General features: G+C 41.2%; 1 protein-coding gene across 1 annotated transcript in view; it reads left to right on the top strand.

Moving 5' to 3' along the window:
* The window catches only part of arid2 (AT rich interactive domain 2 (ARID, RFX-like)), a 211613-nt gene extending 196195 nt beyond the window's left edge, over positions 1-15418 (top strand). Inside the window, 1 exon segment of the mRNA XM_035425440.1 lies at positions 13848-15418. Within this exon segment, the coding sequence (XP_035281331.1) occupies positions 13848-13959 (112 nt within the window). The 3' untranslated portion in view covers positions 13960-15418.
* The last annotated feature ends 49 nt before the right edge of the window (positions 15419-15467 follow it).

Here is a 15467-nt window from a genome sequence, read left to right as displayed (position 1 = left end):
TTTTCACGACCCTCTGTTTCTGACCAATTATAAACAGGTTTATCCAGTAGATAAACCCTCATGCAGTTCACAATACTTGTCCCTATCAGGATATGTTGCATTTTGGCCTGGATATAATATTGATCAGTTGGTAGGCCCGATTATAGGAGGAAACGAGCAGGGAACCGTCCAGACCCACGGCGCAACTCACTTCCACAGACACATTTTAGCTGGCACCACCTGCGCATGCGTCCCACAAAATGTCTCTGAAAGGTCGTCCGTGAGTGAGTGACCACAATTTGCCATGCATAGCCCACACTGCCAGTTCCTGCGCGCCGTGGGAAAAATCATTTTTGCAGACTAAAAATGTGTTCACTTGTGTAAGTGTCAGCTCACATAAATCATCTTACATCACAAGAATAAGTAGTATGGAGTAACCACATCATAGAGCCATGTCAGTAGGACATACCATTGCTTTATAATGTATAAAAAATATCAGCTGAGTATCTGGCAGAAATATGTTCCGAGAACTGAAATGGTTGAATTAAATTTTTTCTTATATTTTGATGACGCTGCAACCAATTCAAACAATAAATACCTATGTTTAACAATTATAAATTATAAATATGATTATATAAGTATAAGAAGGAAATAAATAAATTTGTAAATAACTAGGGATATAACTACTAGTAATTTTTTTGCCATGAACTGAATGATTAGGCTACAAGCTATTGAAGCAGATGACAAACAGCCTACAGAAGTGACATGAATTCAACATATCAAACACAGTTTAAGAATAATTGTTAGTATTGTAATGCGTGTAAAATAATGGTTTTATACCTATAGGTGTAATAGTCAATATAGTACAGAATAGGTACAGAGTAACATTTGTATTTCATTACACAAACAGTAAAAACAACACGTAACCTACTAGAATAGTGTGAATACATTGGTTTCAGTTTCACTTTCACATCCTCAGTTGCGCATCATCCTTCATGGAAATAAACATCCTCATTCCCAAAAAGAGCACTTTCACTTAAATCTCCTGAGCCATCATTGCCTCATTGGAATGAGCATGAAGTGGCTGATAGCCTGATAATATTTCTGAGGCAGCATGTTTCTGAAGTATTACAACTTGCAGGGTGCTCTTCCATGTGTCTTTTCAGCAGCTAGTACTGTTGGTGATGAAACAGCGATGTGAATACCCCAAAAAAAAAAGCTTCTTTTTCTGCGCAAACTTAACTCAGTATGTGGTTTGAATCTTAAACAATCTGCCCAGTGGTGAGTACATGTTGTTTGAAGTACTGTTGACATATACAGAGCTGTAGCAGTTCTCAAAGATCTATGCAGATACCCCTTGATGGAGAGCAGACTAATGTTTGTGTTAGGGCTAATCCATTTCATTTCCTGTCTTTTGAGGCTTTTGACACATGCTGACATTTTGCCTAAAACTTTGTTTTTTGTGATTAGTACCTTATAGTTAAGTCAGAAAGAAATTCTGCTAAGTCATGAATAAAGCCAGAGTATAGGCTATGAGGTCTGTTGACAGTCACCAGGGCAATAGGCTGAGAAAAAAGGCTGTTCCTACCATCATCAAGCTGAGAAAAATTCATATTAATACTTCAAATATATTTTTACTCTGGTATTGTGTGAATTAAGTAATTGTAAATAGCAGCAAAAGTTCTCTTTTCGTCAAAGGGATCTTATTGTAGGAATCCAAATTTCAGAATCTTATTATTGCTGGAATTAATAGCAGTATCCATACATCCATCCATTTTCTAACCACTTGATCCAGATCAGGGTCGCAGTGGCAACAGGGCAACCAGAGCAACCAAGACATTCTTCTCCCCACTGAATTTCGCCAACTCATCCCGGTGGATCTCAAGGCGATCCTAGGCTAGCCAGTAGATGTAATCCCTCCAGCGTGTCCTACATCTGCCCCTGGGTCTCCTCCCTGGTGGCCGTGCCCAGAACACCTCCAGAGGGAGGCACCCAGGAGGCATCCTTATCAGATGCCCAAACCACCTCAATTGATTCCTTTCATTGTGAAGGACAGCTGAGCTCCTCACCCTATCAAGGAGAGTAAGCCCAGCCACCCTAAAGAGAAACCCCATTTTGGTCGCTTGTATTCGCGATCTCACTCTTTTGCTCAATACCCATAGCTTGTGACCATTGGTATGAGTAGGGATGAAGATCGACTGGTAAATCGAGAGCTTTGTCTTCCGGCTCAGCTCCTTCTTCACTACCACAATCCAATACAGTGCCTGTATTACTGCGGCCACTGCACCCAGATGCCAGTTGATCTCCAAATCCCTTTTTCCCCTCACTTGTTAATAAGGCTTAAAGATACTTGAACTACTCCACCTGGGGCGGTTGCTCCCCCTAACTTGAAGGGGACAAATCATCTTTTTCCAGGGAAGGACTACAGCCACCGACCTGGGAGGTGTTGATCCTCATCTGGACCACATCACACTCAGCTACAAACCACTCTAGAGCACATCAAAAGTCACAGTACGATACGAAAACTGCAGTGATGCCACTCCTATTTCCCCAAACTGGACACACTCCATACCTCAGCTGCGCCTTGAGACCCTGTCCATGAATACCAAGAACAGGAGAGGAGACAAAACGCACCCTTGGCGGACTCTGACACCCACTTTGGACAATCTTGTCTTAATGACAAGAATCCGAACACAACTTTCGCTCCGAGTATACAGGGACCAAATGGCACGCAACAGCAACCCCAGCACCCTGTATTCCTGCAGCACCACCCACAAGATACCCCGGCGCACAGAGTCGTATGCCTTCTCCAAATCTACAAAACACATGTAGACTAGGTAGGCAAACTCCCATGCTCCTTCAAATGTTTGTGAGAGGGTAAAAAGCTGGTCTGCTGTTCCGCGGCCTGGACAAAATCTGCATTGTTCCTTCGACTATCAGTCGATGCCTCCTTTCCAGAACCATAGCTTAGACTGCCCCAGGGAGGTTGAGGAGTATGATTCCCTGATAACTGAAACACTCCCTCTGGTCCCCCTTCTTAAAAATGGGGACCACCACCCCGGTATGCCACTCCAAATGCACTGTTCCTGACTTCCATGCGACATTGAGAATTTGTGTCAGATAAGACACACTAACAACATTCAGAGCCTTCACCATTTCTGTACGAAACTCATCCACCCCTGGTGCTCTGCCACTGAGGAGCTCTCCAACTACCCCAGTGACTTCTGCCACATAGATGGACTCTGAGCCCTCTGATTGCTCCAGCTCAGCCTCCTAAAAAGGAGAGCATGTCTGTTGGACTGTGTCTTCCATCTTCTGACAATATCCCCAGTTGAGGTCAGAGTTTCACTATCCTTGCTAAGTGCAGCCTGGACAGTGTCCTGCTTTCCCCTCCTGAGGTGCCAAATGGTTTTCCAGAAAGTCCTTCTCCAATGCCCTTCCAAACGCCTCCCATGCCCTAGCTTGTGCTTCTGCAACTGCAGCAGTTGCAGCCTTTTTCACCTGCCTGTACCTGTCTGCTGAATCAGAGGTTTCCTGCGCCAGTCAGGCCCGGAATGCCTCTTTCTTCATCTTGACAGACCCCCCCCCACCACTAGAGTCCACCAATGGTTCCTTAGGTTGCTGCCAGGACATGCACCAACCAGGCATTCCCAGCAGACCCTCACTACATGTTTAGGCCTTCCCGATCTTTCTGGTATCTTCCCCCGCCATCTGATCCAACTCACCACCTGATGGTGATCAGTTGACAGCTCTGCTTCGCTCTTCACCCGAGTGTCCAACACAAATGGCTGCAGGTCTGATGAAGCAACCACAAAGTCAATCATTAACCTTTGGCTCAAGGTGTTCTGGTACCACGTACACTTATGAATGTCCTTGTGTTTAAACATGGTGTTTGTTGTGGAAAAAACATGACCAGCACAGAAGTTCAGTAACAAAGCATCGCTTTCAGAGTGGCCATTCCTTCCAATCACGCCCCTCCAAGTTTCCCAGTCATTGTCAACGTGAGCATTGAAATCTCCCTGTAGGACAATGGAGTCAGTAGGTGGGCCCTTTCCAGCACCGCTCCCACTTCTCTAGGCCAAAGGCCAAATACTCTGAACTGCTATTAGGTGCATAAGCACATATAACAGTGAAAGTTTTCCTCTTCGCCATACACAGTCGCATTGAGACCCTCTCATCCACTGCAGTGAACTCAAACTGAGCGGTCACCAGCCGGGGACTTGTGAGTATCCCCACTCTCGCCCGGTGCCTCTCACCATGTACAACTCCCGAGTAGGAGAGAGACCACCCCCTATAAAGGAGTTTGGTTCCAGAACCAACACTCTGTGTAGAGGTGAGGCCAACTATATGTAGTTGATACCCCTCAACCTCACACACCAGCTTTTGGATCGTGTTCGTCTGAGTCCATCCCCCGGACCTGTTTGCCTTGGGAGACTCTGCCAGGGGACACAAGCCCCCAACGACATAGCTCCGGGGATCATGAAACCTCGCAAGCCCTTCCACCATGACAAGGCCATGATCCAGGAAGGGTAATAGCAGTATATTTAATTTAATTTACAATTTAAATTATCTGGAATATGGGGGATGGGCACATTCTCAATAAGATTAAGTCTAGCCTGCAGTTTCGGGTAGCTAGCAAACATCTGTGTAGGACCAAACGTATGTGTTAGCATTAGCTTTGAATAGTCAGACTAGAGGCTATATTTCTAGATAAAAGGGCAGTGCCCACACAGGATTGGAGAACACCATCTCTTTTCAAAAGACCAGACTTGCATCAAAAACTGCCAATTATTTATAAAACCACTTTGTTTGATGCACACCACTCAGTTGGCCTGTGATAACAATAATTGGCTGTAGATTTCATCGCGGGACCGAACAGGGTAGAGACTGGAACATGTTACTGCCCGGGACATCATCTTTTCCAACAAGCACACCGACTCAAAATTACTTTTCCTGACCTGCAATTGCCTCATACGGATGTCAGTGTGAATAACGATTTGGGAAAATTTACATTTGCCCTTAGCCTGCACTTTCAGATTTGCCTTGATCTGTCGCTTTTGTACCAAGAATACAAATGACTGTTGTCTTTGGTTTAAAACCTCGCGCATCTTGGACTATGGAGTCGCCAGTTATTAACACTTTCTATTCCTTGACCAGCGTGGCATTTAGTGGGGCGAATGTGTTAGAAAGTTCAAGAGGAGGTGGTTGAGTGTACTGTAGGCTTCTTAGCACTACGCTTCCTTATTATGACAAACTCGTCCTATTGCAAGGACGCCACAGGAGCTGATTAATTATGTGAAAGGGAAATAGAAGTAGCAACCAGATGACCTGAAATGGAGTCCTAAGATTTCCTCGCTACTTCCAATTTGTCTAGATGCAAGCTTTCTATTTGGAGATCTTTTACGGAAGTCTAGCCTTAGATATGCATTTATTATAAGTTAAATTACCACTAACGGTGGAAGAGACAGAACTAAACATATTGCACTCGCTCTAAATGCCTGGTCGGATGAGGGAGAGCATGGGGAAGTAAGTATGATTGCATCAATGTGAAGCGCTGGAATTAGCTGGAAGGCACCTGTCGGCTTGAAGGCTTCTTGGATCTGGGTGAGATTGGGTTCAATAATGGATGGAGAATCCGCAATATTTAAGAATCGGAGAGAAATAACTAATATATTTTCAATAGTTGTAGTAATAATGGGGCAGAAAAGTGATTTGTTCGTTTAAAAAATAAATTGTGAGCAGAGAGCCCAAAAATTTGCCTCAAACTTGAAAGCAAACTGCAAACAGGACCCACAAAATGTTCTGGAAAATAATACCTTGAAAAGAGTGGGAATCCTGCTTTAAAAACCCTGATTGGACAACACCAGTACCGACTGAAAGTGGAATCTCTTCCACTGTGAGTAAACACAAAGAGATTTGATAATCCCTTTAATTATGTAGAACATGCATGATTTGAGATATAAAATGTATCATTAGTTAGCTAATAATAGGTTAGTTGCTTCGTTTAAGATACCCCAGTATAGCAAAGACAGTGAAACCACAGCCCGAGTTATTTACACAATATTACATATCGCTAGCTTGGCCTGTGGTTTCACAAAATTTGCTAGAACAGGGTAATGTGAACCGGGCAACTACTAACTTAGCTAAAGGTAGCTAACTAATGTTGCATTTCAAATCCTAAATCATATAACTTACCTAGCCAATGTTGACTAACTTTACATTTAATATTCCAAATCATGCACATTATAAAAGGGACTATCGACCTCTCTGTTTTACTCACTGCAGGAGATGCTTCTGTTCTTCCATCATTGCACACATTGAATGAGGCCCAGTTACCAGGAAGGCTGGTAAAGCACAACCTCCCCACCCCCAAAGACGACAGCCAGCAATTTGTGTGTGGATTGGGGTGCACAGACAGTTATAGGAAAGTCTTAAAATAAAAATTATAAAGGAAACTCACAAACTTGCGACATTGAATGCACTTGAGTGAAGGTAGTGTTGTGTGGGCAAGGAGTTGGTCTTGTAACCTAAAGGTTGCAAAACCTGCATTGCTTCAGTATATGTCCAGCTGTATAACTGGATACAATGTAAATGCTATGTAAAAAGTTGTGTAAGTCGCTCTGGATAAAAGCGTCTGCTAAATGCCTGTAATGTATTGTGACTTTATCTGCAAATGCAGATTCATCTCTTCACATGCCTACTTTACATTTGGGAATGTCATATTGCAAAATATACATGTAGAAACATGCTGATTTTCATATACAAAGTATTGGGTATTTGTGCAAATGGGAAAACGTATTCACAAATGTCTGTGTATTTCTGCAAATTGGTGCACGTTGATTTAAATAATTTGAAAGACACAAGTTGAGAGTGAAACACATTTGTGACTTATCTCTTATTTATGGATCCTGATACATGAATTTGTCAATAATATTGAGACTAATCTCTCTCCATAAGAGATCTTCATGGGTTTACATGGACCTGAATACCAAAGGTAGGACCCAAGACCCAATGGGTTTGGGTCCACTGCTCTGACTAATCTCTCTGGGTCAGAACTGAAGTAATGACTTTGGTAACTGCAACTGAAACTAACTTACCCAAGTGGACTTTACCTGTTTTTATTGCTACATGCATTTAATTCATTCTTTGTATGTGTTGTTTTCGTCAAGTAAAATTCATGCTACCACCATCCTAGATGGTGCTACTGCACCACTTCAAAATTGCAATTTACAAATAATTATTACAGATGTGCTTTTGCATCATATACACACCAAAGTTGGTGTGGATTGTATTGTATTTGGTTTTGCTTTGCAGTCCATGACAAATACCTCTTAACGTGCTACGGCTCAGCTTTGCTGTTTGCAACTATATTTTGTATTTTTTCTTATTACTTTAATGAAATTTTATATTTATTTGTCCTGGTTATTATAAAAAGAAAACATTTTTTTATTAGCTTATTGCACAAAAATAAGTAGATTTTGTGAAGATCTTAAGTTCAGGCTATTCTGTGAAAGCTATAGTATAGCCTGTGTCCAGTTTTTATTATTATTAGCCAATTGTTATCACCCCCAATAGCCTATATTTTTTCCATACTGAAGGCATATACCATTGTGTTATAGGCAAATAGTAAATTTCATGAAACACTAACTTTGTGACGCATTGTGAAATTTTTTTTTTTTATTGCCTTTGAAATATAGGATACTTCTTAATGAAATTGTGAAAGTGACATTGCAAGCTGGAAAAGGTCCTCAAAGTATGGCCTAAAAGTAATAGTAGTAGTAAAATTATGCATTTGTGGGAGCAGTGTTGTTGTGTCAGGCAGTTTAATGACCTGAGATGGATTTGTATGGCGAGCTTCGAATTATATTTAACAGGCTAACAAAATAGCTAGTAATCTTCACTCTGCCTGAGATCTCTAATCATTTGATTCACTCAATGTCACAGTACACATGCCATCAGAAGTATTGAGAAATTTTTTAATTTTATTTTTTTTTACAGTACAACCACTGATTTTGTACTTGTGTGTTTGGTGTATTGCATTGAGGTGATGCAGGATTCACTGTCCAAGGTACTACATCCAGTGATTACCTTGCGAGCTTCAAACCTGTTTAGTTGAAGGTTGCCAGGCAATCCGTCAGTCTATATGTAATAACTTTTGCCAGTGGATTGAATAATCAAGGTACTATATGCCATTGTGGCGCCCTCCTAGTTCCTACTCTGTATAACTACAATCCCAGCCTGAAGCATGACCAAATTCACTAGTTGCTCTCGATTGAAACTCAATCAATCAATCAAATTTTATTTGTATAGCGTATTTTGCAGCAGTTGTCACAATACGCTTTACAGACAACCCTGGCCTAAACCCCCACAGGTGCAAGCCTAAGGCAACAGTGGCAAGGAAAAACTCCCTGTGGCAGTTGGGAAGAAAGGAAGGAAGGAAGGAACCAGGCTCAAGGGGGAAACCCATCCTCCTCTGGTCAGCTCAGGGTGCCGACTGGTGACAACATGTCAGTCATTTTCATAGGGTTTATGATGTGGCTCAGATGATTGGTGGGGCCGGGTGGCAGTGATGGGGAGCAGCAGTTGGCGACAGATGTGGGCAGGGTGGAGGCAATGACGAAAGAGGGGCTGGACCGCAGAGGTGGGGGGGACCAGACGACTCTCGAAACTCCACCCCGTGAGTGGTTGCCAGATTGTTTGTGTCTTCATGCACGATGGGGTTAACGTGCTGAACATGTGTAATAGAAAGCTGGCTATTCCATACAGTTCTACCCATTTAACTTGTTTATTGCTCATACAACATAAGATAGTTAAAGACTTGGTAATCATCACGTTCCAGTATTTTTCTTGCTTTTGACATCAAAAATAAAGAACTGTAACATTATTGGAATATTGGCTATATTTAAATACTAGCAATATATAGAAATATTAGCTTTAGAAATCTGTTTAAAGTTTCTCACTGGGAAATGGATACGTGGTTGATACCGCCCTTTAAAAAGAGACTCACTGCTGACAATGCCAATAACGTTAATGAGAAGAAATGTTTTGTTTTATCCTATGGTTTTCTGTCTGGCAGCTTTGAGCATTTTTCCCATACTATGCTTCATTAATAAAGCCGTAAATTCTGTAAATTGCCTGTTAATTTAATAAAACAATAACTGTGTCCTTTTATTTAGTTTATAGGTATTAAAAACATGGCTATTGTCAGCCGTTTAACCATTCATTATCAGTTAATTGTTCTTAATGAAAATGATATCAGTTTGGGTCGTGAAAAGCATGGATTGATGTCTGGGTCATCACTGAAAAAGTTTGTGCACTCTTGCTCTAGGCTTTTGATTTCCTTTGGAGTTTGTTATTGGGGTTTGTCAGCATGAATACCAGAGTCATACCAATTAAAGTGAAGGAAGCTATTGACAATTAAGAGAGGCTGAGAAATGGGAAAACAGTCAGAGACATATGCCAAACCTTGGGCATATCAACATCAACATGAAATGTTTGTAATGTCATTAAGAAGAAAGAAAGCAGTGGTGGGTGCAGTAATCACAAAGGGCCTGGTAGGCCTAGGAAGACCTCTACAGTTGATGACCAAAGACTTGTCACCTTCATGACGAAAAACCCCAGCACCTGTCCAACAGATCAGGAACACATTTGCCAATTAGGGTTCTATATGTGACTGATGATACCATGGATAATGGTAGGTTACAGAAAGAAAATATTCTTTGAGGTCCTGCTATCAGTTACTTAACTTTCCAATCAAGAAGAAGGTTAGCCTACTTTGCATCACTTCAGATTTCCCCCCAACCAAACTTGAAACAGATGTACACTCATTTATTCACAAGCTTTATCATGACCCTTTCGCTGTGAATACCAGGGGTTATTCAGCATTGTCCTGGTTGGGATAAACTAGCTTTCTGGTGTAGACATGCGCTTGCTAGCATCAGCCATTTCTTCACTGTAATTCTAACTGGCAACAGGCTGCACATTTTATTCGTGAGAAAAAGGCATGCTACTTGCTCAGGAATGTTGTTAGAGGCGATAACCCCAGTGCCTTACATCACAAGCAGACATAAACAAAAACACTATTTGGACCATATAATATTTGAAATTACAAATTCATAGTCAATGTTAGTAAAAAATAAATAACATTTTTTTGTTGGAAAATTTACTCTGCATTTCTCTGCAAGCTCTGTGGATTGTTCTGTTTTTTATTGTTTGACTACATTACAGTCATGAATAAATGTTCTGAATAATTATCATATTTTTTTCGGGATGTTTCTATTAAGTTGGCATTTCAGTCCAAAGACCTTTTTAGTACATTCAACCAGTAAGGTAGAGGTTGAACTTACATATGTGTGGACACCCCGAAGTTGATTCAGTGTATATGGTGGTCTTCACCTGGAAATCAGTTGGTCCATTTCACTAATCATTAAAAAGACAGCTGTTGGGCACATATGCAAAATAATACGAACGTATAAAAAGTGAGCTATAAGAAAATAAGATGTAAAGACACTTCAGGTTGATTGCTGTGTAGCTTCATTTTGTAAAATGCAACATCGTATTACAAGTTTTTAAGTACTGTTTTGCACTTGTTCAGGGCAACTTGAATGCATTGTACAGCTGCGGTTGTGTATCACCTGATGTGCAGCAGATCTCCTTTAACCAAGTAATTCATTGTGTCATTTAGAAATAATGGACTTAAGAAAGTGACAACATAGAGAGAGCTGGCTGCTTTAAAAGAAGCATTATTGAAAAGGAAGCCTTTTTGGATTTTGGTGTTACTATCAATGTCACCATTTCGGTTGAATGAGGAGTTGGACATTATTGTTTTGATTGGACTTGATCTTTAGAATTGGTGAACTTTGATCACTTGTAGGTCTATATTTATTGTTGTCCGAACAAATATATTTTCTATGGAGTGTTGATATTAGATAGAATAAATGCTCCTTTATTTAGCAGGGCGATATGTCATATACATTGCACTGTTATGCGTTGTGCCAGTGGATGGCATTCTGTAAGCATTTGTCCTTAATTTTGACTAACAGCCAAACACTATAATTATTGTTATTCACGGATTGGCAAGTTCAGAAATCACACGATATCCCATAATGACAAAGCAAACAGGTTTTTAGAAATCTTTGCAAATTTATTAAAAATAAAAAACTGAAATATCACATTTACATAAGTATTCACACCCTTTATTGAGTACTTTGTTGAGGCACCTTTGGTAGCCTCAAACCAGTTTGGCACACCTGTATTTGGAGTATTTCTCCCATTCTTCTCTGCAGATCCTCTCAAGCTCTGTCAGGTTGGATGGGAAGCGTTGCTGCACAGCAATTTTCAGGCCTCTTCAGAGATGTTTGATCGGGTTCAAGTCCGGGCTCTGGCTGGGCCACTCGAGGACATTCACAGACTTGTCCCAAAGCCACTCCTGCGTTGTCTTGGCTGTGTACTTAGGGTCATTATCCTGTTGGAAGGTGAACCTTTGCCCCAGTCTGAGGTCCTGAGCTCTCTGGCACAGGTTTTCATCAAGGATCTCTGTACTTTGCTCCGTTCATCTTTCCCTCGATCCCGACTAGTCTCCCAATTCCTGCCACTGAAAAACATCCTCACAGCGTAGTGCTGCCACCACCATGCTTCACCATAGGGATGGTATTAGCCAGGTGATGAGCGGTGCTTGGTTTCCTCCAGATGTGACGCTTGGCATGACGCGTGGCCGAAGAGTTAAATCTTGGTTTCATCAGACCAGAGAATCTTGTTTCTAATGGTCTGAGAGTCCTTTAGTTGCCTTTTGGCAAGCTCCAAGTGGGCTGTTATGTGCCTTTTATAGAGGAGTAGCTTCTATCTGGCCACTCTACCATAAAGGCCTGATTGGTGGAGTGCTGCAGAGATGATTGTCTTTCTGGAAGGTTCTCCCATCTCCACAGAGGAACTCTGGAGCTCTGTCAGGGTGGCCTCCCTGATCAAAGCCCTTCTGCCCCAATTGCTCAGCAGAAATTTTTTTGTACCCTTCCCCAAATCTGTACTTCAACACAATCCTGTCTCAGAAGTCTACGAACAATTCCTTCGACTTCATGGCTTGGTTTTTGCTCTGACATGCACTGTCAACTGTGGGACCTTGTATAGACAGGTGTATGCCTTTCCAAATCATGTCCAATCAATTGAATTTACCACAGGTGGATTTCAATTTGTCAGCAGCCATACCACCATGCACCCTGCTCCTACCAAATGGGTGAAGCTAAGCAAGTGTGGGCTTGGTTAGTACTTGGATGGGAGACCACCAGGGAATACTGAGTTGCTACTGAAAGTGGTGTTGGTGGGCCTGCAGGGCCAAATAACCCCCAATGCCCCAGTGCAGTGACAGGGACACTGTACTGTAGGAGATGGTGTCTTTCGTATGAGACGTTAAACTGAGGTCCTGACAAGCTTTGGTCATTAAAGATCTCGTGACACTTGTCGCAAAGAGTAGGGGGTTCCCTGGTGTCCTGGCTAAATTCTCAATCTGGCTCTCTCCAAATTGCCACCTAATCATCCCTTGATTTAATTGGCTAAAAAATGTTCTCTCCCTCTCCACATTAGGTGAGCGTTCTGGCACAAAATGGCTGCCGTGCATCACCCAAGTGGGTGCTGCACATTGGTGGTGGGTGAAGTGAGTTCCCACTCATCACTGTAAAACACTTTGAGCGTTCAGAAAAGTGCTGTATAAGTGCAATGATTCATTCATTCAATCAGTCAAGTTGTAAAAACATCTGAAGTATGATCAATGGAAACAGGATGCACCAATTTTGAGTGTCATAGCAAAGGGTCTGAATACTCATGTAAATGTGATATTTCAGTTTTTCATTTTTAATAAATTAGCAAAAATTTGGTGTCATTATGGTGTATTGTGTAGGTTGATGAGGATAAAAATGAATTTAATCAATTTTAGAATAAGGCTGTACAAAATGTGGAAAAAGTGAAGGGGTCTGAATACTTTCCGAAGGCACTGTATAAAGGCAGCTGTTGGTTGAATCATTGCTATTGTTCAGTTCATAACTTTGTGTTGTAATTATTTCATTCACAGATGTTTCAGTAATTGGGGAAAAATACACATTAGAGACAGTCCATACCAATGCCTAGCAGGAGATTTGCTGCAAATCAGTTGATACCCTACTCCAGGTGTACACTGCATTCAAGTTTACATAAACCTACAGTACTTCGGAGAGTACTATGTCTGTTTTAGTTTTGGAAGCGGCACTGTAGTATAATGGGTAAGGAACTGGGCTTTTAACCCAAAGGTTAAATGTAAAGGGGCCCAGGTTTGATTCTTAGGTAGAACACTGCCGTTGTACCCTTGAGAAACGTACTTACCCTGCATTGCTTCAGTATATGTCCCGCTGTATAAATGGATCCAATGTAATTGCATGTAAAAGTTGTGTAAGTCGCTCTGGATAAATGCCTGTAATGTAATGTAATGGCTGCCTGCCAACTGTTTGGTGAAATGGATCTTTTGACTTCCAGGTGAAGATTATCAACTGAATCAACTTAATTGTGCTCAAGTTGGACCTTTATATTGCTGGTTGAATGTCTTTAGACATCTAAAAATCATGTATTTGAATATGGTGTTTATTCTGAACATTTCTTTATGTTGGGGGATTTCTTTTACCAGCCTTCTGTTAAAAAAGAAGAAAAAAAAGAAAACCATGTAGGCTGACCTTCTGAAAATAGTATGAAGTAATAAAGACTATTTTATAGCGTAATAAGACCTAATTTTTTATTTCGCAAATTCATTATGATATTGAGGGACCATTTTAGTGAATTTGGCATGAGGATTTCCCATGTGAATTTGTGCTTCTGTGGTGTTGCTGACGGGTGTCTCCCTCTCTTGGTAGGTTGATGAAGCGACATGAAAACCACCTATCTGTGCTAGCTCTCAGCAACATGGAGGTGTCCACCACACTCGCCAAATGCCTTTATGAACTGACCCGCTCACTCCAGGCCTGACCTCCAAATGGGACCGCCGCTCCGGACACAGGGGTGAGGGAGGGGGCAAGCCTGCACTCCCCTAAGGGAAGCCAGGGGGAACCACACTTCAGCCACATCTCTGAAGAGGGCTATATCAATGGAGAGAGACTTCAAGGCACTGTCTGTGCCTCTCATCGCTCACTGTACTGGAATCAGTGAAATGGTCTCACTGTACTGGGATCAGTGAAAACAGTTCCTTTCGTTCTTTCCACAAACTGCCACGGGATCTTCCAGCATTCATCTGCAAACGTCCTGCCGATGGATGTGCCACCAGCCCCTTGTCGCTCCATCCCTAGCACTGTTTTTACTCTCTGCTCAATAGTCCATACCGTAACAATCAAATGCCGTTTGTACTCCCTGCCCAAGTACGAGCACATTTTTCTAATCCTGGGACTGTTTGCCTAAACTTGGTTGAGTATGTGTTTCACTAGATTGAAACCTGTGGGTCGGAGTAGTGCAAAGGCAAGATGGGTTGGGGGAGGGAGGGTTTAGGGTTCAGATTGGCAGGTTGGCAACTGGTTAGAGTGTTTTTCTTTAGAACTTGGTAGGTTGGTTTTTCTTACTTGAGCCAATATATTTTCACTTATTTATTATTGAAATAAATACCAATATGTCAAAATGAGAAAAAAAAAACTTGTAAATATTTGTGAATATATATAAAATCCACTCATGCCACAACTGTCACTGGAGAAAGATCATAAAAGCGTTACAGTTGGTCCGGTTGTTTTTTAATGGTCCCCGTCACTTCTATTCAATGTGATTATATACACAGCAGTGGATGAATGTTCTACAACAATGTGTAAATAGTCTGCAAAGGTACAGCTGCTGTACAGAAAGCAGTTTTTTGTGGAACTGTGATTTTTTTTTTTTGTATTATAATTCCTTGTAGAACTCATTTTGCTGGCTGAAAGAGTATGGAATAATATATCATGTCATTTTTGTAGAAGAAAAAAAACTTATTGAAGGTTTTTTCCTTTTTTTGGCCCAACATGTATCCACTGTAAACGTTTGTCATTGCGCAGGCTCAGCACTTGCGCAGATTCTTTTGTATTTGTAAATTGGTTTAATACATGGAGTTTTATACAGGTTTTCTCCTGTTATTATATTTCCTTTATGTGCAGGTATGATATTTTTCTTCACTACTTTTTCTATCTTAATATAGTGTGGAGTTTTATTGTACGATTTCTTTTTTTTTTCTTTTTTTTTTCATTCTTAATGCCATGCCACATTCCGGCTCTCATCCCCAGACTGTCTTTGGAGCGTGTTCCTGTAAACCTTTCTATCTGCCTGTTGTAGTAGCATCCAAACGGGACGTCCCATCACCATTTCTGCTGTGTCAGTAGAGTGTGCGATATGAATAGACCCAACCGTCTGTTATAGATTGGCTTTATTTACTTTGGTGACTGTTTATAGTTTTTAAATAAAAAGAATGAACATTTTTGTGTCTTACTTTCTGTTATGAACTAGATGTTTTGTTGTTATTTCAG

This window comes from Anguilla anguilla, chromosome 7, assembly GCF_013347855.1.
Source record: "Anguilla anguilla isolate fAngAng1 chromosome 7, fAngAng1.pri, whole genome shotgun sequence".
Classification (NCBI taxonomy): domain Eukaryota; kingdom Metazoa; phylum Chordata; class Actinopteri; order Anguilliformes; family Anguillidae; genus Anguilla; species Anguilla anguilla.
This window is presented reverse-complemented; position numbering and strand designations above follow the sequence as displayed.